This window comes from Strigops habroptila, chromosome 8 (genome assembly GCF_004027225.2).
Source record: "Strigops habroptila isolate Jane chromosome 8, bStrHab1.2.pri, whole genome shotgun sequence".
NCBI lineage: Eukaryota > Metazoa > Chordata > Aves > Psittaciformes > Psittacidae > Strigops > Strigops habroptila.
The window spans coordinates 17479597-17505763 of NC_044284.2; the positions used below are offsets into that span (position 1 = coordinate 17479597).

A 26167-nucleotide genomic window follows, 5' to 3' on the forward strand; every position below is an offset into this window, starting at 1 on the left:
TTATAAAGGGTTTTCATTATTTTAGTTTGATGCCGGATAGTGAAAAATAGTGCATTATTCATTGAAAAATTGTGTCAATTAGAAAACCCCCAAATCGAACAAGCAATTAAATATTAAAGGAGTCTGCCTCAGTGGAAAACAATCAAAAAGCTAATTGGTAAAGTTTCCTGTGCAATGCAAGTGCCATTACAAAGTCTGAACAATTTCAATCCTATAAAAATCCTACAAAATAAAATTTTAAAAAAATCAACTTCATGAAGATTTGGAGTTGTACAAAGAAATCAGCCATGTTTATCTCCTGAAGGAGTACTGAGCTACAGTTTGGGCAAATAAAAGCCAGTGAAAACAATAATCCCCAATTAGCTCAGTAACCACATAAATGGGTCTGTATTCCGAGTGTGGACCTTCATTTTCAGTCCCAGATTCGCAGCAGACAGGAGGACACTAAGAGCCTGCCCCAGTGCTGATGAGAAGATCTCTGCAGCAGGTCTTTCCTCCTCTCTGAGGCCAGAGCCCCAAAGGCTACTTACAGGGTGGAACTGAGAAGCACACGGGATGGGGACTGCAATGAAGAATACAATCTTCATTCAAAACCTGCAATTCAAAAATAATTTCTTCTTCCAACAGCATGCAAAGCCCTTTCCCATCTTACATCTCCTCCCCTGTAAGGTTCATAGTTTTGTTTTTAGTTCAGTTTTGTCATCAACAGGTACAAAACGTTTATTATCTTGTCATTTGATACAGATGAAGCTGGTAACTTCCAGTTAAGGATCAGTCAGACTAACAATAAGCTAGGAAATTCCCGTGCTACAGAGCCCCTCTAACCTGTGATGTTTGCAGCTTGTCAGTCTGACAAATATAAATAAAAATATTCTCTGGTTAAAGAAAAATGCCACATCTGCATAAAGAAGTCTCCCTTTGAGCCCAGTCCATTCTCTTCAAATCAGTTCTTCCCAGTACTTGCATAATTGCAGTTTTAACCTTCAGCATGGGCAGCAGTGAAAGCAAACGGCTGAAATACGCTTGGAAAGGCACCACTGGGTCTGCACATCATGCCTCTAGTGTGATGGAGAGCCCACAAATCTCTGCAGCTTCTACAGGACTCCCCTTGGCCACCCTGTCCCAGAGCGCCAAGGGAGCTTGAAAAACACAGGATTTAACACTCAGCCACTTGCATATTCCAGTCACTTTCTGTCTTATTTATGTGCAGGCACAATATCCTGATAAAGTAGAAGGGAGGCTGCAGCCATTCCATCTGCATTCCCTTTTATGCTAAGAAAGATAAATTGAGGCTGATTCAGAGGACAGATTTAAAGAACGCAGTATGTTACTGAGACAAGCACGATCTTCCCAGGGAGCCGTTGTAGTGGGTTGTCTTGAGATCACGCCTTTATTTGTTTGCTAAAATAAATGGACACCACACAAAACTCAATTCATATATGAGACGCCTCTTCCAGCCCATTATACCTTCCTATTTCGCTCGGTCAAAACTGTCTTACTCTATTATTTATCGATGGGACCATTTCATGGCACATAGAAAATTAAAAATAATAAAAAGCTAATTAAAACCTTTAGTGCTTTCCTTTTACTTGTCAGTAATCTATGGAACTGAAAGACATTTATATCCAATGCACATGACAGTTTAAGGGTTCTTCTGTCTGTAATAATCCATGGATACTTTCAATGGATTTTAATACAGGCAAAACCAAACTCGTTTTATGGAACAGTAGAAATGTTTAATAAAAAATCAAAATCAGTCAATCATCTTTTTAAGACTAGGTGATAGAATTAGATAGCAGGGATAACATCCTCATAAATTCTACAGGAATGGTTCAGAAGGCTGAGACAATAGTTATCATTTCCTTTTAAATTGAAGTAGTACTTTCCCATAAGGAAAGTTTTGAAATGCAAATGACCAGAGGAGTAAAATACAAATGCTTGAGCTTCCTACATCTCTCTAGACTGTATTAAAAAAAAAATAAAAATCCAAAACCACAGTCAATTCTTGTTATTATCAGTTTACAAATCACAACTTTCAGAGACCCTGAATCCATTCTCTCAGACTGCAATGCTAAGAGTTCTGGGACTCTGCTTCTCGAATTTAGTAATGAAGGCAGATTACCTTAATCTAAGGAGACGCCATGAAATCCTTCAAGTAGATGCAGATAGAGGGTACACATTTGCCTGCTTTGTTTGGGAGGGGAAGCCAACTGGAGCCCTGCCATACTAATAAAGGGCTCCCTGCACACCAGTTCACACGTGGGGCTAAATCTGAAGTGACATTTCTCAATGAAAGGAGCAGTATTCACTCGTGTGCTCAGCATTTTGATGTCCGCCAAAATCTGGCAAACATGATTATAGAGATCCAGCAGGCATGCCACAGCTCTGTTTAGTCCTCATGGCTTAATGCAATGCTATGCAAAAAAATAAATAAAACATATCAGGCTGCCTTGGGACAGCACTCTGGGAGCGTGACTTCATGCCAATGGATGGACTCGACACACAGTTTGCAACTCTTACACAAGGACAGAATATCTGAACCAAAGGGGGCTGCTTTATCCATCCTTACAGGGGCAGATCAGCATCCTGCCCTCCAAACCATAAGCCAGTGCAGAAACCTTGGGCTTCGGGGGCTAGCGATGTTTATTTGTGCTACTCTGCATGGCATTTTAATTAGTAACTGTGTGCATTTGAAGCCTTTGAATGGACACACAGGGGCAGTTGTGCAGCCTGGCTTTTGTGTTTCCACTCTCTCAAAAAAATCCTGTTTAAGGACATCAGCAGGGGGTTAATGGAAGCTTTGATAAAGTTCTCCAAAGCCTTTTATTGTTGCTCAACTACAGACTGGACTCTGCTGTCTCTCTGTCTGCTTTCCAATTAATTTAGTAAGGTGCAGACACAACCAGCAAATTTAGAAGCCCATCTAAACATTTGGTAGCCATAAACACTTTTTTTGGCACAATCTCCTTCCACATGGAAATATTTCCTTGACAATTGTTCGGAGGAAGCACTCAGACTGGACAGCAAGCTTCACAAACGTGAAATGTCAGTGTGCTGCCAGTGAAAGGAAACATGCAGTTAAATAGTCCAGGGCAAATAAAAGCTGCAGGACCCTATCTTCATCTCTGCCAGTGTGGTAACTATTCATCTGTACCAGCATCACTGGGAACATCACTGATCTGATTTGATGCCTCCTAAAAGCAGATTTATATAATTTAAATATGGTCAATGCTACCCAGCCCTGGAATTACATGTGTTGTTTTCCCCAGGAGAATATGTGACTAACCTCCTTTTTCCACAGCAAACCATAAGATCTTTTTAAAAATGTAACCAAACTTTTATTTAAACGCTGCGATTACTTGTTGGCTCTATCTGACATGAAACTTGTCTAAGCTGTTCGCTGAACCCTGAAGCTGATTATTTACTAAGGATCTTTAGAAAGCAATGGTGTTTTTTTTTCCTTCCGACCAAGACTTGTATCCCCCACCTTGAATACAAATTCATGGAAATGGGTGGTGCAGGCGGCTTTGCCAGCAAGCAGGCAGTTGTTATTTTAATTATTCTTTGTGGAAAGCTGTAGTTACCTTAAAATAATAATTTAATGCCTCCCAACAATAGTTTTCCCGGTTTTGTTTCTAAGACTGGAGCACGTATGCTTATAAGCACGCATTCATTACAGACCATCAGTTAAAGCCTGTGCAAGAACACAGGGTTGTTAATAAGAAACTCCCACTTGCATCTGTCAGCTTGGAGAAGCTCCTTACGCAGACACATTACCTTACACACATAATTAAACATGCAGCAGAAGAAATCTGAAGTGGTCAACACTTGGCATGTCTGAGGTTCTGAGAAATCTCATACTCTGTGCTGAAATTTGCCCATTCAAAAGTATTCCTAACTGCTTTCTTTCATGCAATTCCCAAATTTCTTGTGCTGGGATCACTTATCTTCTTTCTGGATCTCCCACCACGTTTATATCTGAAAGGTCTGTGGTTTCCCAAAATACACTGTTTGGTTTGCTCCAGAACTCCTCGCAGTAACTCCCTCTGATGTAAAACTTCAGACAACAAAAGCCAAAACACAACTCCCTCGGAGAGACAAAGAGAGGGAAGAATGAGGCAAGTCATTGTCCTGCACAACCTAGCAGGTCACCTCACCGACTACAGCAGATGAAACCCTACAACAGCCTACAATTTGTCCCAAGCCTTCTGCTTGAAAACATGTGTACAGGCAGGGGGTGGAGGGGGATTGCTGTTTGTAACTAGCAGACAACTGCAAAGCCTTAGAAACCATGCTGGTTTAGATTCAAAACGAGAAAGTTGCATAAAATTAGCCTGGAATTCTGCAAGATACTGCAACAAATCACCCAGAGTGTCATGCTTACGGATCACCCCTTTTTCAAGTCCCTGCTTACTAGTTTTGAATCTCTTTCCCCACTGAATTCACACTTGCCACAGCTCCATTTGAGGAACAAGGAGACTGCTGATCCATCATCCTGAGTACAAACACCTTTAAAGCAAAATAAAAACACCCCTTTGCAACTCCCCTTTTCCATTACCCTGACATTTTGCAGAAAAAAAAGAATGCAGCAGCTAGAAGTATCACACACACATCCCATGCTCTGGACATCTGGCATGTGTCCAGTTGTTTGCCAAGAGATTATTTTAAATCAGGCTCGTGGAGAACTGGGTGTCCAGGGTGCTGGGACTGTTTAAACACACCCAACTATATGCACGAGTTTCCTCCAGGGTTTGTGTGTCTGCAAAAGGACTCCTGTATCCTTTGGCTGCAGGGAACAAGTAACTGGAAAGGGTGGGACCATGCTGGTAGCAAGAACTTGGGGGGGGGGGGGGGGGGAACAAAACAAAATTGAATTGAATTGACTCCTGGATGTCTGGAAAGCTACAGCCAGGTACTGCTGTGCCCAGCATTTGCAACACCACTCGCTCCTCTGGGGCTTACCCACCTTCACAGCTTCCCGGTTGGGCTGTCCAACTTGCTACAAACCACAACACTTAGCAACTGATCCAAAACACTCTCTTCATAACAGCCTGTCCCAGCACCTTAATCCTGCCCTTCACAACGCCCTGAACCTCACCAGCACTACCCCATGCCCGCATCTCCCAAGGGAGCCAGGCGGGGAGCTGGACTGGAAAACTCACCAGCCATGAAAGGGGTGCTAATCTGCATGAGCCTCCCGGTATCCTCAGTATGCATGAGGGAAGGATGATGTCAGAACAGAGAATGACTTATTTGCCAGCTTACACTATTTAGAGGGTCTGTGAAACTGTCACACAACTGTATGATGAATCCTGTATTCAAGATCACAGAGCTTCTTCCCCAGCTATTTGGAGACTATGTCTTCCTTAGGGTTACACAGCCCTTCAAAATCACATTTCAACACAACAGTAAACAGCTCATCACCAGGATTGCATTTAAAAAAAACAGGTAAATTTTGCAATAGCTGAGCATAAAACTACAGCATTCTGAACAACTACAGATCTTACTGTTTCTGAAAGCAAAATTAACTTCTTTTATAACCTCCCTATCGATAAGATTCTCAGCATGCTCGTAAATATCACCACATATGAAATCAAAAAATGTTATGTTCACTCTCAGTGAACAGAAATGATTTACTGTTACTTATACTGAAACCAGGACTATACTCAGAGAACATGATAGAGTTCAGAGAATCAGATGAATTGATCGATCTTCAGGGTATCTGTTAATTTTATTTTCCAGTAGTAGTTCAAGGGTATTCAGGCAGTCACCTAACGAAAGCCCTGCGACTGAAATCTACTTAACAATGGGTTTTGATGTTTCACTACAGAGCAGTTCTTTAGAGATGAGTTATAAATATCCAGGAAAGCAGCACATTCAAAAGAAAATACTGAAAACCTTAGGTTTCCTGGCCTTGGCATGTGTTGCTTTTCATCTGCCTGAGCAACTATTACTCTGTCAATATGAGGAGCGCACACTGACCAAGGGCAATGTATGCCCATGAATTTTTACTGGCTGCAAATGTAGCTCTGCACAGGCTAAACCATGCTGGCAGAATGTAAGACCTTATATGCATTTTCTGTGCTGTTCTGTACAACACGTGAGGAATGCTAATCAGCATTTGAAAGGAAACGTGGGCTTTCAAAGAAGACCCACCGAAACGCAAAATGGGAATATATATTCCCCTACCAAAAAGTCCAGTATAACTTGTGATTCATCTGTAAGCAAATAACTCCCACTTCTTCCCCCCTCTGCCATTTCTAACTTAAACCACAATCATTCTCAAAGGATCAGGATCTTTCAGATTTTTTTTTTCCTTTTAGTAATGGAATTAAGAACATAAACACAAACAAACCTAACGGCTAAATAAAATTGAGTAACAGTTGACAGTTTCCTTCCCTGCACTGAATGTCAGTGTTTCGGGTTCATCACAGTTTGGTCACCACCACTGCAGCCTGTCCCAGAAGAATACTCAACTCATGTGGATCTCCTCGACAGTGCTCAAATCCTGGTGGCACCATGACCTATTTTAGTTCCTGCCTGGAAATGGATTCTGAACAACTGCAGGGCTCTGAGTGATGGTGAGGGGCCGGGGGAGCATACAAAAGAAGGGGGGAAGGACTGCAGCAGCGCCAGCCACACTGCTCTGCCTCTGAGATGAAGCAGCTTTGAGACAGGTGAACAGACAGCTAGACAGGCAAGGTGTGGGGGATCGCTGAGACAAAGGAACTGGGGAGAGGAGAGAGAACAAAAAGAGAGAAAAATGGGACAAAGATCCTGAGATATTTGTAAGAAAGATCAGTTCTTGATCCTGAGAACAGGCAGCTTGAAAACATCCAGTCTGATGCAATGGGAGAAAGAGTAAGTTTATTTATTTATACTGTATTTTCATCCTAATTGGCACATCCAGCCTTCATCTAGCTGTGCTGGTCTACTTAAGGAAACACTGAGCCCAAGGTAACCTTAACAAGGTAACAAATCACCAGGCAATCTGTTTATTCGGAAATATCAACCGTTTGAACTCCAACAAGCAGAGAAGCCAGAAGGACACCCATCCCTCATAAAATGCAAACAAAACGAAGGGAGCAAAGCAAGAAGCATAATGAGTTTGGATTTTAAAATCATATTTAAAGCTTGTGTAGGCTGTCCCCCCTCCCCACTGCTCCCTGCCTTGTGAATGCCTTTAGCATCCGTGCAAAACCTTGTCCTTGCGGTGCTGCCCCCTCGGGCACGCACACAGATGAGCTTAGATGTGAGTCTGGCTGTCAGGTTGGAAACCTGAACAGCTTGGCTGTGATCTTTAATAAAAATATAAACTGTTTGGTGCCCCTTTAAAAAGAAACCCAACAAAAGCTTCCTGCTTGCGGTGAACAAGGTCTCTTTATTGAGAGATTTACTTTTTAATTTTGAACAGCTTCGCGGCATTATCCTTAGCAGGGGAAAAAAAAAAAAAGGGGGCACATGGAGATTTTGAGCTATTCAGTGAACTGCCTGGTAAGGCTTCTCACTGAAATTAGCTTCTCCTTGCAGCATTGCATGAGAATTGCCGGTTTACATCTCTTCCACAAGTCATTTCACATTTTTAAAAGATGGACAAAGTGCTGATTTCATTTGATTGAAAAAAGAAAGCCACAAAAGCCACCACTGCTGGTGGAGACCCTTAATATCACCATTTCTCAGCACTCATTGTGCTAAGGGTGCTGGCTCCATGTTTCGACAGCTCAGTGTTCCATCCTTTGCTTTCTTTAATTTCTTTTTAATCTTATATGGGAAAAGAATGCTGGCTCTCATCTCAAAAAAAAAATCAAAAAAATCATTATACTAAACATGTAGAATAACAAGCTGAGTTCACCATTCAAAATGTCTTAAAATGTCACAACATTGAAGTATTTCACTTGTAGATAGAAATTTTTATTTGGTTCAAAGCCTGAAATTTAGTTTCTCTCTTTTAAAAAGAAATAAAAAAAAGCTATAAAACCCAAACCAACCTTTTCAAAGGAAGCAGGAAAAATACTTTTTCAAATGCTTTTTCATCCTACTCTGAATGGCAAAAGCTTATTTTCATTTAAACATTTTTCTACAGTATTGGAAACTGAAAAGAGTTTCTAAACAAAGGGGGAAAGTAAACTGCCTCATTTCATTATCTCCAGGAGTAAAATGGCAGAAGCAAACAAACACCTGTGCCTTTCAACTGCACCTTTTATGTCATTGCAACACATTTCTTCAGTTTAGTGCTGAACGCACCAGTAACTGATTTCTCATTGTTTTCTGTCCTTCTCCCAAGGCATGCCGCCTTCTATAGGGGCTAGCATTCTATTGGATGTTGGAAAGCACAGGCATAAGATATCAAAACCAATAAAGTCGTTTATATATTTTCAGCATTGCTAGTCTCATTTTTATTAGCAAAACAGGGAAAGAGTGTTATTAAAGGAGGAGCTTGGCTCTAATCCAACTTTAGAAATCGCTGCGAAGAAACCAAGGTAGCTTTACATTAGTGTAAGAAAGGTGCAAGATCAAAACCAAGCCTCTGGCAGAGCTCTATCATGACATGATTTCTTTATAATGAAATATAGTGAGTGAAAATTAGTGGCACAAGAATTTTAATGCACCCCAGACACACATTTACAATGATTAAACAGATCAGTACTCGTAAAACCCAAGGGTCCAACTTCACAAACCTTTACTCAAGCAAGCAGTTTCACTGAAATCAATGGGATTATTTGCATATGTAAGGACTATTTATCTCAGTTGAGATCTGTAGGTTTAGGCCACACATTTCTATTTAGATCTCCTATGCAGCAGAATACACTCAGTTGGATGAAGAATGGGAGACCGCTGGCACCTTGGAGTTAATTTTCATTTGTACCAGTACAGTTTTCTCCAGCCCTCTGAAGCATTTGATAGACTGGGCATGTTTCAAAATTGGAAATGTTGGCAAAAATACAAATTTTCTGATGTGAAGAACTGCTACTCATGGATAATAAACAAAATCAATTCTTATTTGCATATTCAATCAGATTTCGGTTTGCATATTAAAGCATAAGATGGTAGAATTTTCACACGGTAGATGGATCCCACTCACTTATTCATGCATATATGCATCCACTAATCCTTACACATGCCAAAATCAGTGAGAAATACTCTCTGCTAGGCATTCATAGCACAAAAACACTGTCCCTGCTGCTGTTCTCAACCTTCTCTTTTCGTATAGTGTATGACAGCATTCTCCCGCAGCTTTCTCCCAAGACTCCCTAATAGCCCCTGTTCTCTATTAGCCTTCTTTTCACCAGGCAAAGCGATAGTTTGAATTTTTGAATCATAATTTAAAAGGGACGCTGTCAACTGTATGTGTAAAGAACAAAAAACACTGGACCAGATTTTCAAAGGAGCTTCAGCGTGGACTTGACAATTTTGCTTGTAACTGCCACTGCAAAATTGAATGTATCTCTCACTGTTAATACTGAAGTGTTCTTGACTACAGCTAAAATTTGTAGATTTTGACTATGCATAGCTATTTTTCACATGCATCTATTAGGAAACAGAATTAAAAATATTTATATAGCCAGTACTATCCAAATACACAAAATTAATATTGTCCCATACATCATAAGTCTAACGATAAATGATAACCCTGTAAGCTATGCTCTAATGTGCTGAATGCTTGCAACATCTGTGGGACTGGAAGGCAATCAGCGCTGTGAGAGATTAGATAACAGGTTTGACGGTCTTGTAGCCAGTCTGACAGTCTGGATATCTAATTTGCACATAGAAGAGTGTCATATTCAGATACATTTTGTGCATTAAATTAAAAATTCAACTGGAACCCTGTGCTTGAAACCCTAGCAAGCTGCAAACAAGAAATGTTTTCATATAATTAAAGGGAAAATTCATACAAATGATCATCAGAACTAAACCGCAATCTGCTGCAGCAGCCTTTGCTAGGTCAAGCACAGGGGACTGAAAAAAGTAGAACTGGGTATGTGAAATAATCAGGAGTAAACAGAAATAGTATATCACTCTCCCAGATGAGTGAAACACAAAAATCAACCATCATGAAGGTGAAAGCTCATATAGGATTTCTAAAGCAATGCCAGCTCTGATCAATTGAAACGTGGTTAGCAGCAGGTTAAGAAGGTATTTATTTAACAATGAGACAGAATCTAATTGACTTTGCAGGAGAGGAAAGAGGGCATGAAGGCAAGCCAGCACCAGCTCATTCTTCTTTTTCAATCGTACGCAGCCCTTTTTGGAGGGATCAGAAACACAATCCTATGCTCCCCACGTGCGTATTTTGCTCTCTGTGAACACCACGGGCATATTTGTGTCCATGTGCAGGATCTCCCCTGTAAAGGGCCAAGCTGCTGATGACCCTGGCTCGGTCCCTTCACACTGCCCAGGGCAGTTGTACTGTTCTGCCTCTGCAGAATGCCTCCCCGCGTCCTCGCAGCGTGCTGCAGCAGAGCTCTGCTCCCAGTTTTTCTCTCCCGTTTTTCTAGCTCGAAAGAATTTAAACTATCCATATAAATAACCAGAAAATAGGGGTTTGACCCAGTTATGCATCTTATGGCTCCTCGCATTCATTTGCTAATGCTAAATGCAATGGAAATCACAGCTTTCATCAAAAACAGGCAAAACAGAGAGGAAGAGAATTTGCGTTCAGGTTCCTACCTGCTTGGTTAGTTGTCACAGTCACTGACACAGCTTGATCCTGGCTGGGATTTTGCTTGGACACTCCATTCACCGCCCAGACTTCAAAGGTGTAGTTAGTGTGTGCCAGGAGGTCAGTAATGGAGACTTTGGTGGTTTTCAAGCCATTCTGCTGGGGACTGAAGTGCACACCGCTGCCACAGGACCGGCAGCGGCTGAGGTCGCCAGCACCACACCTCTTGCATACCACATTGTAGGAGACGTCTTCCCGACCACCTTTGTTCTGGGGGGGGCTCCACTCCAAGTTCACTGATGTCTCATTGACATTGGAAATCAGGTTCTGGGGAGCAGACGGAGGGCCTAGAAAGAAAAAGTCCACATTTTTAGTAAGTGGAAAAGCTTACATAGTGTCTTCAGACTTAGGGTCCTGAGCGATACCGAGCATGTGCAACTCTCAGTTAAGTCAAGGACAGCAGAGACCACACAGAATTTTATTTCTCCATGTTCTTAATAAAGGTGAAAAATTAACTGGTAAATCAAACTCTGTTCTCTTCATCTGATCAATTAACAGTATTTTCCAGCTCTAAATGAGCCTGAAAGCCCAGTATTACAATTAGAGTGTGTTCTTTTCACTGTCACTATTTGGACTTGTTATGAAAAACTTAACATTTACATATTTTACGTTCATTTTTCCATGACCTCCCAAGAAAAGCATCAAATGCACAAAACTCCTACTTTACTGGAGATTTGCAAGGTCCCCCATTACCTACAGGCAGATTCTCATTGAAACTGCTGACCTCCCAATATTTTTTTCTTAAGAACAGAAGCGCAGTATTTTCCACACAAGTTGATGTCAGATGGCATTCAGTGAACACTGAAGCCATCAACTGGGACATGACACTTTGGGATGCAGGAAAGAGAGTTGAGTAGAAAGCTGGACACAGAACTAGGGTTTTGAAAGGCAGAGAATAAAGGTTACAATAGGGGAATGCTGGAGAATGTGAAAGAATTGGAGAGGAAAATATGGTGAGCAGCTGAAAGAAGAGCTGATAAAAGCAAACTGGGCAAGAACAAGAGACCATACAGAAAGCTTGGAAATAAGGCTGCATCAGGGACACAACGTTAGCTTTGGCACCACAGGGACAGGAGACACTAAGACTCATAAATACGCTGCCAAACCGTTCCCAGCTGGTTCCAGCACAGGGACTGTAGGATTTGGGAACAGAGTTGCCCGCAGGCTGGGGAGGACCTCCCTGGGCAAGAGAGGTGCAGGGCTGAGCGCATGGAAGGGGCGGCAGAAGCAGAGCAAAGCCCACAGGAGGCAGCTCCTCCAGGCACCTTCAGCAACCTGCTGGGACTGTAATGGTCGGTTCTGCCGGACCGGGCAAACTGCCTCCAGCAGCGCCCTGCCTCGCTCTGTAACAGAAATCTTATTTATATGCTGAGATCCCCACAGGCCCGAAACCAATAAGAAAACTGAAAATGCAGAAGAGCTAATCCTGTGACTCTTAATCTGATTTTAACACAGCTGAGGTGAGACACTTCTTGTACCCTTAAATTTAACAAGGATGATTCTGAGCAACCCCATGGAACAGATGGGTATTTTGTATATGACAAAAAGCTTCATCGAAAGGCAGCCTATTCTGGAGTAGAGCATGATGGCACTCTGACTACGCACACAGTACTTTGAGACAGGACATAAGGTAAACACTGTATCAAATAGAAGTGAAACAAAGAGTGAGAACAAAGCTTGCAAAACGTAGTGATCCAGACCAGAATACAGTAAAAATAGCAGACATTAGGAATCACTCAGAGTTTTAAATACAAATGTTATTACCTGGAAAATACTGGAAATAATTTTGTAGAAAGTCACAAATTCAATTTTTATTCAAGAGACAGGAGAGTTTGTTAAAGCTTCTTAAATTTTATCAAAATACATTTGATAGTTGGAATGCAAAAATTGGTCAGCCAGGTTTCCCGACAAAAAAGGAAGGGAAAGAGAAAGTTCTAGCAAGTTTCATACCAGTTCCATTGTTCCATTACTGTTATTTGTCAAATGTTATGAAACTGGAAAAAAAAAAATTTTCAGCCAACACCAATAGTTTAATTAAGTGTATAAATAAATCAATCATAATCCCATATGCCGAAGGTACAAAAACAGCCATCAGGGTAAAATGGGAACCAAATACATTATGATGAAACTCTGCTGAAATTAAAGCGCCTCAAGTGTAGCAGTGAAGAGGTAAAGCTGCTAAGAGGTGACTATGGTGAAGATTAACTCTGGCTGCCTTGATTCATCAGGTGCATCTAAAAGGAAGCCTGAAACCTGAGCACACTGTGGAGGACAAGGTTTTGAGGGCTGCAGCATGTCCTTGGGTCTGTGCTTGAAGCTGCCAGGATGTAACACATTTTCAGCAGGAGACAGAACTTTTGTTTTATGAGAGGTTAAAAAGAGAGACTTAAATTACACAGAGGTCAAATGTATCTAGTTATCTTCAGCATCTAAATGAAAGGCCCCTGCTGCAAAGTAGATGAGCAAAGATTGTTTCTCTGCGCGCACTTCAGAAATACAAAATTAATATACTCATTTTGAAAAGAGGGAAATCCTCCCTTCCTGCCAAACCTTTGAAGCGCTCTGAGTTAATCAGGGCTGACAGGTAGAATTACGGCAAGAAGAGAGAGCCTGGGCCTGCCCCTGCGATGGGGAGCCCTCCTGCCCGCTGCACCACCGGGCTGCCATTCATGACGTATATTTATACGCTGGCAGCATTTAGGACTCCTAAGGACAAAACCCTTTTCCTCAAAGATCAGTTACCAAACACAGTAAGAGACATTTCCTGCTCCAAAAATGCTTAGAAACTAGCAGGGAAATAAAAGGGAAAGAAACTGGTTTTAATCTCTGTTAATCACGTGGAAACTGAGGCAGAGATGTGGTGAGATGACAAGGGCACACAAGATGTGCCTTGCACATCTGGAAATCAGTCACAACTCTCCCAAGTCTCAGCCCAGCGCCTCTGCCCCATCACCAGTCCTCCTTCCCCCAAAAGCTGGGTTTGCCAGCTCCCCTGGGCAGCAGAAAAAGGTCTCTGCTTAGCCTGCCAATACATGAGCCTCCTTTTCCGAAGAGGAGCTACTCCACCAAGTGCGATGAGGTGGAAGACATTCCTGCAATCATGAACTCGAGCGGCAGCGCAGGAACTGCTGAGCAGAAACTGATCTAAACTCATACACCCTAAAACTCCCCAAACTGCCTCACACCAGGGCTCTCTCTTCAAGGCAGGCAAGTGCACAAGGTGGCATTTGTCCCTCAGCACTGTCAAGGAGGCAGGAGAACAAGCAAAAGCGTCTGGAGGAAACCTGCAGCCTCAGCAGACTGCAAACCTAAATCCGTGCTGTGCAGCGAAGGTCTGACCTCGCCGGAGTGGCTGCCGGAGCTGGTGGGAGCTGAGGAGGTCTGTCCTCCCAGAGGCCGTTCAGTTCCTGGCAGCAGCAAGCCCTGCACAGAAACTGCTCCTGTGGGAAACAGCAAGAGCTTTATAGCGAGAAAAAGCAAAAGGCGTTTTCTTACAGATCATTCACTTGCTGCAATCACACAAGCAAGAGCATCGACTCGGAGCGCAGCCAGGAGGGCTGAGATAAGGTCGTGCCTGTGCAAACACTTCCCCTCCCTGAGCAATGCCAGGCAGTGCCAGGGCTGCCCTCGTTTCAGAGGGATATTTGTGAAGCAGAGCACTCCACATGAGGAAGGTTCATACTGCCACAGCTTCAGCATGAAAGATGTGCCTTTTAGCTCAAATACAGCAGCCAGTTTGGGGTTAAACTCAGACTTGCTCCGGTGTCCATTAAGATATTTTCCAAGGCTCTAGGTCCCGTTTCACATGGGAAAATGTGCCAGAATGAATCAAGCTCCTCAGAAGCAAAAAGTCAGTAATTAGTATGTGGGACAGGGCATTGCAGTGTCTAAACAGAGATGCAATGAAGCGGAAAACCAGGGAAGCAGATGCTTGCAGGTCACAGAGATGAGCGCACCACCTCCAGCGTGAAAAGGAAGATGCGGGGGAGCCTCCAAATGGTGGGCTGACATTACAGTGAGAGGAAAAGCAATTTCTTTTCTTTCTGGAGCATAGTCATCAATAGAGCTGTTGGCACTTGGAGTGGGGAATAGTTTCAGATTGATGGGCCTGGTTTCGGATGTTGAAACACAGGGCGTATCTGCTTCTTCCTTCAATGGTGATCAGGATTTGCTTTGTTTCTAACAACAGAGCCACTGCTGCTAGAAGAGACGAAAACTCTTTCAGGGCCATGGCAAGCTGGAAGTGCCAGAGTAATTCCAGGATGAACCCAGCTAGCAGCATCCTGCAGAAAGAGTGTCCTGCCAGCCAGACCACTGCCCTCACACAAACCCTCTGTCCTCTGGCAGCAAGATCCAGCTACAGGGCAGATGAGAGGGAAGACAGGGAGCTGTGCCTCCAAAAAATGGTACCAACATTTGTGATTTTGTTCTGAGTCCCATGATTTACAGCATTTTTCTTAAAACTCCAGCTGATGGAAGCATGCTATTGCACGAGCCATTTTGCGCTCTGGAAGTATGGAGCTAATACTGCTACACTGCCCAGAAGAGCTTAAAATTGTGACAGTTCCTACAGGAAAAATAAATCTAGACATTTTTATTTTGAAAAACAACTAATTTTAAAGTTCATTTTATGATGTTAGGAAGCCAGATGCTCTTGCTTCCCCTGCCCAAGACAACAGAACCTGAGGGATGAATCTGCACAGCCGCTTGCACTTCTCTCATCGGGGACTGCAAAGAGGGCACGGTTTGATCATAGGGCCTGAAAGCCAGATCCCCCACCCAGAGCATTTACCATCACCATCAGCAGACACAGGGGGCTACTCTCTGGGAACATAGGGAATGGAAGTTTTTCATTTTATTCCTTCCTGAGACTCCATAAATCTTGCTTCACAATAAACCCATCAAAATCAACTGAGCCATGAAACAAATGGAAAGGCCCTGGGTGGAGCAGTTCAGCTTGTGTGTCAGGACTGAGGAAAACATTGAAGAGTCTGTTTAGCAACAAATAATCTTTGTCAAGATAATCTTGCTATCTTCCTTAACCCTCCTATTAGATTTACTGAAACATATTGGGCAATGCAGATTGTTTGTCTTTCGATTGCTGCAATAAGGTATAGCTATTACATCTATCTGTCTCTTTCACCCACAGATACAGATCTGTCTGTCCTAAGGACAATGTTGTATCATATGTCAAACAAATATTCAGAAAAACTAGAGCTTTTAAGGGGTTAACAGCATGACCATTACTTTTTCTGAAAGAACTGATGTATTTTAGCACTCTTACTACAACCTCAGGCTGTATTTTAACTTTTCATCTACTGATATTTCTCTCCCCCTCTTCCTACAAAGCACTCAAGTCCCACTCCAGTCTGCATGCCACTGCAACACTGATAAAGGCCTGATGAAAACCATGACAAGGGCATGTATCAACACCTGACCAGCTCCCTCCAGACCACACAACATCTCTGTGTGCTCCATGACCTGTGTGCCAGCTCTCTGTGGGTATAGTTAAGGAGCCTCTGTGATTCACACCAGGGATCAAGTCTGGTCCAAGCACTGAAGTGACTCACATACAACTTCCACAGTGAAGACCTGGTAATGAACTCACTGCCCGGGACTGACCTGTACCTGTGGGGTCCAGATGGTAGGGGGCCATGGCTGTGAAGCAGAGCAGGCTGCAGACTAATGGGCATAATGACATTTCAGTAAACTGTTTATTTGCAAGGAGAATAATATTTTGCATTAAAATTGCTACCCTGTACACTGAGGGACCATCAGAGGCTGTCAGCTCAACTACCAACAGGTTGTTTGCCTGTTGTTCGAATGCCTGTGTTCCTACTGAGGAAGTTATCCCAAAGCCCCTTTCTTCCTGCCACCAAGGGATAACAGAACAAGTGTAAGAGGTTCAACCTAGTGGAAATGGCAAAATCATTCCACCAAGGAAAAAGAAAGTCTACCCTGAACACAATGAACGGTTTCAAAGGCAAATAGCACAAAGGTCATAAGACAAAGAGGCCAGGTTGGATAGGGCTTTGAGCAACCTGCTTGAGTGGAAGGTGTCCTTGCCCATGGCAGGGTGTTGGAACTAGATGAACTTTAAGGTCCCTTCCAAACCATTCAATAATTCTGTGATTAGCTGCAACTGAGTGAATATTCCTGTTGTCCTCAGGGATTGGTTGCACCCAGCCCTTCATGCACGCCAGAAAGTACAGATACCAAGACCCTCGCCGTGCCCAAGGACGGGGTCTAACCAGGGTGCACGAGGACTGCAAGCTCAGCACCACCATGAAGCCACAAGTCAAAAGGAGAGAGCCCCTCCCTCAACAAACTCCATATACCACAAACCCCTGTCAAAGAGTGTGCTGTGGCTGGGCTCTGGAGCTGGAGGGACTCCAGCGAGACAGGCAGACAGGCATGATTTGTCTGGCATGCAGATAGACTCCTACCATGTCAGCCCACCTTTTCTCCCTACAGCTGTAAACCGACCAATCTACGCAACTGAAAAATACCTCTGGAAACTAACCCTGGGATCTGAAGGTAGAACTCTAAGTGCACTGTGCTTAAATGGTTATGACAAAGGTTTTAATATCCCTGGTTTTACATCTTCCTTTTTTATTACTGATCTGCCCAGCAAAGTACTTCTCTAAAAGTCTCTGTGGGTGGATGCAGTAAATTCAATTACAGTTTTCTACAACTGGACCAGACAGACTTGTTTGACACAAAGAATACTTTCTTCACTAAACCAGTTAATTTAGTTCAGCAACAGTGTATGGTTACGAGGCGTGGATTAAACGACAATGAAAGAATAAGAGAAAGAAATGGTTCCCAGCAAAACAGCTCCCAAGTGACTTTGTTGTCCCAGAAAATGAGAAGAAATGGAGGACCTTGACGCTTGGTTCTCTGCTGCCCCAAGTTGACTGGGTGCCAGAATCCCACTTTTAGACAACTAGCAGCTCCAAATTTTGGGCAAACAGCTTTTGTTCACTATAAGCTATAGGCAAATAAAAAAAAAATAAATAAAAATCCTTTATTTCTTTTCTCAGAGGTTCCATGGACAAAGCACTGAAGATAAAGTTGCGGGCTTCTGGTTTGGCCAATTTTATCACACCTGAGTAACCATTATATGCTCTTTTCTTAGGTTAGAAACAAAAATATCACAAAACAAACCAAAAAGCCCCTCAGCACGGGGTTCTGACACGTAATGCCTTTAACATAAATTTACCACTTATGAGAAACCTACTCTGATGGCACCCAAAATAAAGCTCTCCAACCACAAACAGCTGCCGCATGCACTTCTCTGTCCCAGCCTGTTCCCTTGCAGAGGACTCCTTACCAGGAGCTCCTTCTTTTGTGCCAGCTTAGTCCTAAGCCACTAACAGTGGTAGTGGATTATTTTGGCAGCAATATTACCCAGGACTAAACTGATATTATCAGTATTTAGACTGTAACCACATCTATTTACTACTAACCTATTGTACAGTTAATATTCATTACCTTGAAAGATCTACCTGTGGGAGGGAATCTATTAAAAATGCAAGCTGAAACCCACACTCTCCATGGAAGTGCTAATGGAGATATTTCAAGTATATGTGCTCAAGAAGGCAAGCCTTCGCTATGAGCATCCTGTCAGTCACCAGATCAGTGCATTTAAAATTTACCCTCCTTTAAAAGCAAGACGCTTTCAGAAGCTATGTATGAGACTAAGTAACAAGCAGGACGAAGCTTTTGAGCCCTAGAAGGAGAAAATGATTTAAAAAAATAATTTACTCAGTGTGTTTGTGCACGTTTCTTTATCAGGTAACGGATGTCTCTGCAGCCAGGGCAATGGATAATTATTTTCAAGTGGGCTGTCACCCTGCATTCGGTCTGCGTTCGCCTGACGGAGTGAGATCGGAAGGAAGCTTCATTGGCAATTCCCACCAGACATCAGAAAACCTCAAGCATGTAGAAAAGACTTTAATCTTGTTTAACCATTCCTGCACTCTCCTTGAGGAAAATATCACCTTTCTTTTTTGAGGCAGAAGAAATAGACCTTAGCTTGGTAAGGATTAAAAATTATTCTGACAAACAGTAAAAATAATATGATAACCTGCTGCAGTTTGAAGCTTTCCAACTTCACCCTCAAACTGACAAAAACCTATAAACATACTGTTAAATGCAGCAGAGTGCCAGCTATGGGTGTTTGTTAATCAAAGTCAATTAGGCAGACCAGCAGGCTTCAAAGGGCTTTGGACCAGGACTGACAAAAGGATCGTCTTTATGAGCCTGCTCTAGAGACACTGACCCTCTTCATCTCCAGTGATTTCAAAGGGAACTCATGGTATTCAGAAATCTTGAGCTAATTTGCTACATAATAAACAAGATTCGTAGAACAGGGATGGCTGCTATGACTCACCGTCGTTTAAAAGGAGCCTCATATGAACTGGCCTGTTTTGAATCGTCAGCTTGGCCTTGGCTGTACTACAGAGGAGCAGTCAAATCTTTGATAAGTTAAAGGTGCAGCAGGCATCTGGGAGTAAGCATCCAACCATCTAATAGCAAGAAAACCTAACTAGAAACTCACTTTCAGAAGCAGTGAAAAGTTTAGCACATCTGCTATACAAGATCTGAAAGCCAGCTTTTGTGTACAACGCTGCAAGAATAAAGAGAACAAATAAAGAGGTGTAAAAAAGAAAAGATCCGTACAATGAACAACTCCAAAGATCTTTGGAGCATACCTACAGAGAGCAATGAAATGTCACTGGAAGTACCTCAAGTACCTTTGAAGGGGCTAGCTTGGGCACTAAGAGGCAGTACAGCTCTGCGAAGGCGTTTAGTCGTGCTGCCAGCCTCACTGATGTAACCGTACTGCTACTCTCTCAACAAGGCCTCATGATGCTGTTATTGCTCGGATAGCCTTTAACTACTCTAATCAATACTCTTTAACTTGATCATGATCCTAAAATTCATTTCCCTGGAGGCAGGGCTGAGTGTGAAATAGAGAGGTTACTATTTTCAGAGGAGATGAAAAAAAAGTAATTATTAAATAATCAATGTCTTTAAACTCACTAAAATGTCTGGCAAAGCAGTGCCAGGCACAGCCTTCAAGAAAGAGCACTTTGGCCTCCTCTTTCTGTCTCATAAAGCTTCATTAAACTTATATAACTGTGGAGCTGTCAATAATGTTTCGCATGTGAGCTGTGAAGCCCTTCAGATAAGCCTTTGTTGTTGATCTTTAACCATCTGAAAGACAAGTTATAACACAAAGTAAACACCTGGGCTGTGTAAGTTTAGGCTTAGAAATAAAGCCCACACTTTCCTGTGACAGTTGTATATGTTGCTGCCACTAATTGCTTCTTTCAGCAGTTGTGGACAGGTCTCTTGTTGCTGTGGGCTCATTTACACAAGCACTGACAGTTTGGACAGCCCTCGCCTCTTGTCCGCCTGGCTATTCCTGACCATTTATCATTATAGATTATGTGTTTTTACGAATGGTGAGACCAAAGTCAACAGTCCAGAAGATGCGGCAGCCACTTGAAGTATCAGTCATCTGCTCGATTTCCACCTCTCCTTTTCGGTGCACAGTTAGCATTACAACTGGGTTTTAATAAGGCAACTGACTTGGTAAACAACCCTTAATTTATTTACTCGGGCAAGATTCTTTTGACTTCAGTGGGAGTTCTGCCAAGCTAGGGATCTTGGACTAGTGCCAATGATAAAATGCCCATTTTACGGGCATGTACGATTTCCTATTTACTTGCCAAAAGAACCCTGGTTACCAGCTTCACAATAGGCTTTGTTCTTTTCACCTGGAGAACAATCCAATTGGTAATTTCTCTCCAGGCTAAGAGAATTAAGCGAAGAGGTCCAGTTACCACGAGCAGAGCTGTGTGAAACCAGTGCTTGCAGGTGCCACCCCTGTGGGCTCTGGGGTTCTCTTCCAAAACCACCATATAAGAACATTTTGCATTGCCAAGTATGCTAAGGTGCATTGTTGCATCTACTCTAATACACTGTGCTGCAGATGATACCAACTGTGTTCACTCACTCCTTGAAGATAAAAAGAAGGATTCCACTGTGGATACCAGAAAGTTACCCGACAGTCTGACAGGAAAGAAATCCAGCCAGAAAAATAAGTTGCTCTGTCATTGGCCCAACTGCTGAATTTCTTACTCTGTTAGCCCTCTAATTTACTTCAACGACTCTACAGAACTGGGTCCTGACTAACCAAATCAAAGCCCCCACTTAATTGAGTAAATGTCTCTCTTAATTTAAGGTTCTGGCCAGAAAATCAGAAGACAACTAATAAACAGTTGATGTATTTAAAGGAGTGATGATTTCAAGTCTACTGATTATAAACACACATTGTCAAATTACTCCCGTCTCTTCTCTTCAAGCCATAACCACTCCCCTTCTTATTCAACATTTTCCCAATTCCTTCAGCCCATCACCACAGACAAGGGGAGACAGCCTTCTCCTTTGAGATTCCCATCACTCACAATCCCTTTCTCTCGGTCTGGCAGCAATGCATGGTCTATTTTCCCAGCCTATGTGGAAAAGAAAAATCATTCTCTCCATACTGCCTACCCACTGTTCCCTCTGCTCTTGCAGCTGCCATACAGCACCTTAAAAGGCGTTTTGACATACTGTTTATATAATGAATAACCTTATATGATGCTTTATGAATAAAATAAGATACAGACATATATAAAGATGTGAAAGAATTATTACACAAATTTAACTTCCGAGTATCTGCATTGGCATATACTTTATATTATAAAGAACAGGTTCCAACAACAGAGGTTAGACTGAACAGCAGAGTTCAGACTGAAATAGTGCCAGAACAAGTCTGCAAACCCTGGGAAGGAAGCACAGCAACACCGGAGGAAACCTACCTACAACATACTAGCCAGCATGACCGCGCATTGTACTCTACTTTCTTATTCTTCTAAAAGCTAGAACAGTGATAATCAGCGTCTGTCTGGAAATTTAGAAAAGGCACAAGTTAAGCTGAAGGAAAAAGAGCACATTTGTTTATTTAGTAGTCTAAGCAATCATAATAAACGTATCTCAAATAATCAGCTCCTATGTAATTACTCATTTGCAAGCACAGTTATTAGGTAGGTAAATTCACTCTTTTTTGAAAATGCAGGTCAAATATTTATCTCTGAGATATATTAAATGCAACACAAGATTGCGCTAAGGGCGTATATTAGACCACAACATTTACAAAATTGAAATGTTTAGACCTTTCAGACCTTTTTTAAAGCCTTGACCTTGGAAACAAATAAGGACAGTGTTATTTTAATGTGCATTCAAATTTTAACAACACAGTCACACAGCTCTAGTGGAATCCACATTGAGTTTCCACTGTAGATTGCTCATCATTTCATTATGGTTCATTATGCTGATAACTGTCAGAAAGCATTAGAAGCAGGAGCCTTGAGTAATAGCACTGAAATGGTAATTTAAAAACAATATACTTTCTGGAGGAAATACAGCAGTGCACTAAATTCAATTAGAAGAGGCGAATGTAAAGACAAGTAAGTGATGTTTGCTGTTTGAAGTCAGGCTCTTCAGTTTCTTGATAACCTAAACTTGGAGCAAGCCCTTCTGAAGCAGGCACTTTTCTCTTGTATCTCACTAAATTTGCTCTCATTATCTCTAAGATTCCCTGGTATAAACTGTCTTAAATGCAACTGTTTTAGAAATATTTCAGGCCACGCCAAAATATCAATCAATCAGTCACTGTTTGGGTGGCACAACAGATGAAATTATTCGGGGTCATTTACTGAGACAGATTTCAAGCTGGACAGTCTATGCTGGTAATGTCTCTTTTGTAAAGGGGTCCCAATTAAAAATCATTAATAATCTGAATCAAACAGACAATATAAAAAATACAAAACTGTCCTGTTCTCACTCATAATGTGATCATTGTTTGTTAAGAAACAGTTAGAGAATTTGACTCATTAACGGTGGGGACACAGGACCAACACCCATTAATTTGGGTGGGAACTGCACCTGCCTGCACCAGGCCGCAATTCACAGACTATCTCCTTACAGAGAAGGAAACTCAGGGATGAGGACCATAATTGAGACTGATTGTTTACCAGCCTCATGGATTTGTGTGTTGGTAAGGCAATTTATTCTCCATTAGATTGCTAACCTCATGAAAGACCCATCCTCTCAGCAAATATGGAAGTATAATGAAGGTCTAAATAGTTGCCTTAACATTGTATTTGCGATGCTTCCAAAAGGGAAAGGCGACTGTGTTTTTCATAGTTTTTGCTCAAGTGTATTACAGGTCAATTACACCATCCCCATGCCCAGGCACATACAGCTGACAAGCCCACTCTGCTCCAGAGTTGAAAGTCTAAATTCCTTAGTTAGGTCAAAGTGGCAGATCCAGGGAGACTCTGCTCCTCAGTGGTGACAGACATGTTGATGATTATCCCCATGAGGCAAGCTAAAGGGAAAAGATGCATCAGTAAACACTGGTATGTCAGGGTGTCTATGCCTGGCCTTCCGACATACCCCACTCTACAGCCTCCTGTGCTCGCGTCCTACCACATTCTGCTCTTACCTGTACAAGCTTAAAGCCAGACATAACTACTCACTCTAGCAAAGCTAAAATAGAGCAGAATACTAAAACCAGAGTTTGAGTTATTTGTTTAGATTGAATGCCTGGCTTACCTGAAGGTTAAGCACAGTTTGTACAACTCAACAAGGAATGGACATGTCAGAGAGTGGCATTATGGAACGAGAAGTCTCTGGAGCACCTCTCCAGACCAGTGCATCAGGAAATAGGTGTTGCTTTTATTATTTTTTATGGGAATTGCAAGAAAGGAAAAGGAAGAATTCTCCAATTCCCTTTCATCCACTAGCACAATCTGGCTAATGGAAAGTCATAACAGTCTTCCTCCCCCAACCTAGAAGGAGAGATAAGTGACGAGAACAGCCAGTTCCAAAGGAACTATAAAGGAAATCAATAGCCAAGGGTCAAAGCTTTACAAAAACACATCCTAAGAAGGATTCTTAGGATGTGAAGTTCTTAATCTTAAAAAATGTTTAGAAATAATGAAGAAAGGATCAATCCACAGTCCATTCCAGGTGTCCTCTCCAAATTACCAAATGTTACATTTATTCACCTGGTCTAATAGTTCTCCAAGTGAACAGAAACTTGATTTTACAAGCCAGTGGAGCAGAGTCTATCTTTTTGCTAGAAGAATGGATCTCAGATACTGTGTTTTATTTCTTCATTAGTGCACCGTCACACTGAGTGATTACTAAATGCAGGCCTGAATGAGAATACCAGGGTTAAAGAGAGCATAATGAACAAAGAAGGTGCCTTATTATTATGGCTGTCAGCACAAGGGAATTGGGTTTGTCACCTGGTTTAACCAACTGGTAAGAACTGATTAGAGTCTGAAACAGTCTGAAAGAACCTTTGATGTTTACGCTCCCTTCTGTCTCCACATCTTGTCAGGAAAGGCAGACAAACGGGGAGCTTTTTCCGGAGGGGCTTCCTTCAGCAGAGCCCTCTAAATGCTTCCTGTCACTTGCCTCAAGTGCGCGGGCAGAAGGCTACTCAGTGTGGGGAGCAAGGTGAGCGAACAGCTCCCCCAAAGCCCCTTGCAAAGCACAGAGGTGCACCACCAGTGCAGGGCTGCATGCTGAGCCTGTGCAGGTACCACCATCACAGAGATGTTCAAACACTGCTAGGGCAGACCTCAAAAGGGGGATATTAGCAAGCACAGCAGTAAGTGAGGGAGCAAAGCTGCCCCACAGACCAGCTCAGAAATAGCCTCTGTGTCGTCCTTCATCTTGGATCACAGAAAAAAGAAGCCCTTAAGCTACAGGAAAATTGAAAGCTGCGAAATGGGACCTCCAGAGACAGGCCTGTTCCCCAGGACCAGGTGTCTGTGGGATTGTGGTGTTGGCTTGCTGCTGCGTGCCAAGTTGTCCTGGGCTGCTGTAGAGCTGAAGACTGAGATGAGCACCATGGCCCTTGCCTTCTCTTCTTCCGTCTTCATATTTTCAGGGTAAAAAACTAAGATCAGGGACTTCAACTCTGACTGACCTCTTAAGACAGGAAAGGGGAAGGGTGCCAGAAGCAGGCCCCAGACTTGACAAATAAGGGCCAAGCTTGCAGGGGTACATTTTTCAATACAAGCATACATATCATTTCCTAACAATTTCCCCATCTGGAAGTGTTTTGCTGTCTCCTCATACTTCACTGACATGCCTATTTAAATTAAACAAGTTGATTACTAATTTAATTCCAATTTGGTCAGGATATCTCTCACTAGGACCAGGACTTTATGAGAAACTTTTGCTGGTATAATGTTATTTAGGGTGTACCTTCCAAACAATAGTTTTACTGTTGCAAGAAGACCTTTCTCCTATCAAAATGGTCAAGCTTTAGATCTCCTCATGTAAATTATATTATAAAAAGCATCTTCATACCCACTTCAGCAAGGTTAGACCTTCATCCCCAGTCAATTTTTGGCAAGGGATATATGGACCTCTCTGCTTTCCTATTAAGCAAAAGCACTCATCCTGGCTGTGCCCAGACCTGCTTAACCATTATCCAGAAAAACTAACAGCTGAAAAGAAGGAGGTCACTGAAGAAGAGCTGGAGTCAAGGGGGTGTGGGGAAGCGATGAGTGCTGGCTTAGTTATGGACATACTTTGTTTCTGCCTTGTAAGGGAGAAATTAAGATTTAAATAAATGTGAGTCATCTCTCCAAAACAAATTTGGAATATATTAAAATGTTACAAAAGAAATATCTCAGCCTTGTGTCACTCACAGACACACACACTCTCTGCATAAATATACAGCTGAACTCCAAAAATCTGGAAGTATTTCCAATAGCTTTCAGGAAAAGCCACAAATGGATATCCCGTGGTAAAATACAGCCCTTTCACTTACTGTTTCAAACTGCCCTGCTCCTATAGAAGTGAAAAATGAAGAACTAGATGATCATGATTTAAAACCAGGGCATGCCTAGAATCTCAGCACTTTGGCTGAGTGAGCCATTAGCCAACACATAGGACAAGGAGTTGTTCCAGCAACCCCGTGAGTGTGCTCAGTGCACTACACTGCTTGTTCTCCGTGCTGGAGGCATTTTGGTAGAACTAAAGCAAATTCCATTTGCTGTACATGCTATATTTATCTACAAAGGATAAAATAAACCATACTTTCAGTGTTTTTTTCATTAAGGTTTAAGATTTATTACCACCACCCCTTCCAGATGAGCATTTTTATGTTCCTAACAGTCACTAGCCATATTTTGAGCAAATTAGATATATAATGTGATTATAAATATTACCCATTAACCCTCAGTCATACAATTATGAGAAAAACTTCAGTAATTTCTACAAATACCAATATTTAAAGAGATGAAAGGTGATGTGATCATTGGACAGACCCTCATGCTGGAACGTCAACCTGTATTTTATTTCCAA

General features: G+C 42.2%; 1 protein-coding gene across 1 annotated transcript in view; it reads right to left on the bottom strand.

Moving 5' to 3' along the window:
* Positions 1 to 26167, bottom strand: part of EPHA4 (EPH receptor A4) — a 109088-nt gene that overhangs the window by 38976 nt on the left and 43945 nt on the right. The window contains exon 5 of the mRNA XM_030494928.1: positions 10669 to 11007. Within this exon, the coding sequence (XP_030350788.1) occupies positions 10669 to 11007 (339 nt within the window). The remainder of the gene's footprint in view (positions 1 to 10668; positions 11008 to 26167) is intronic.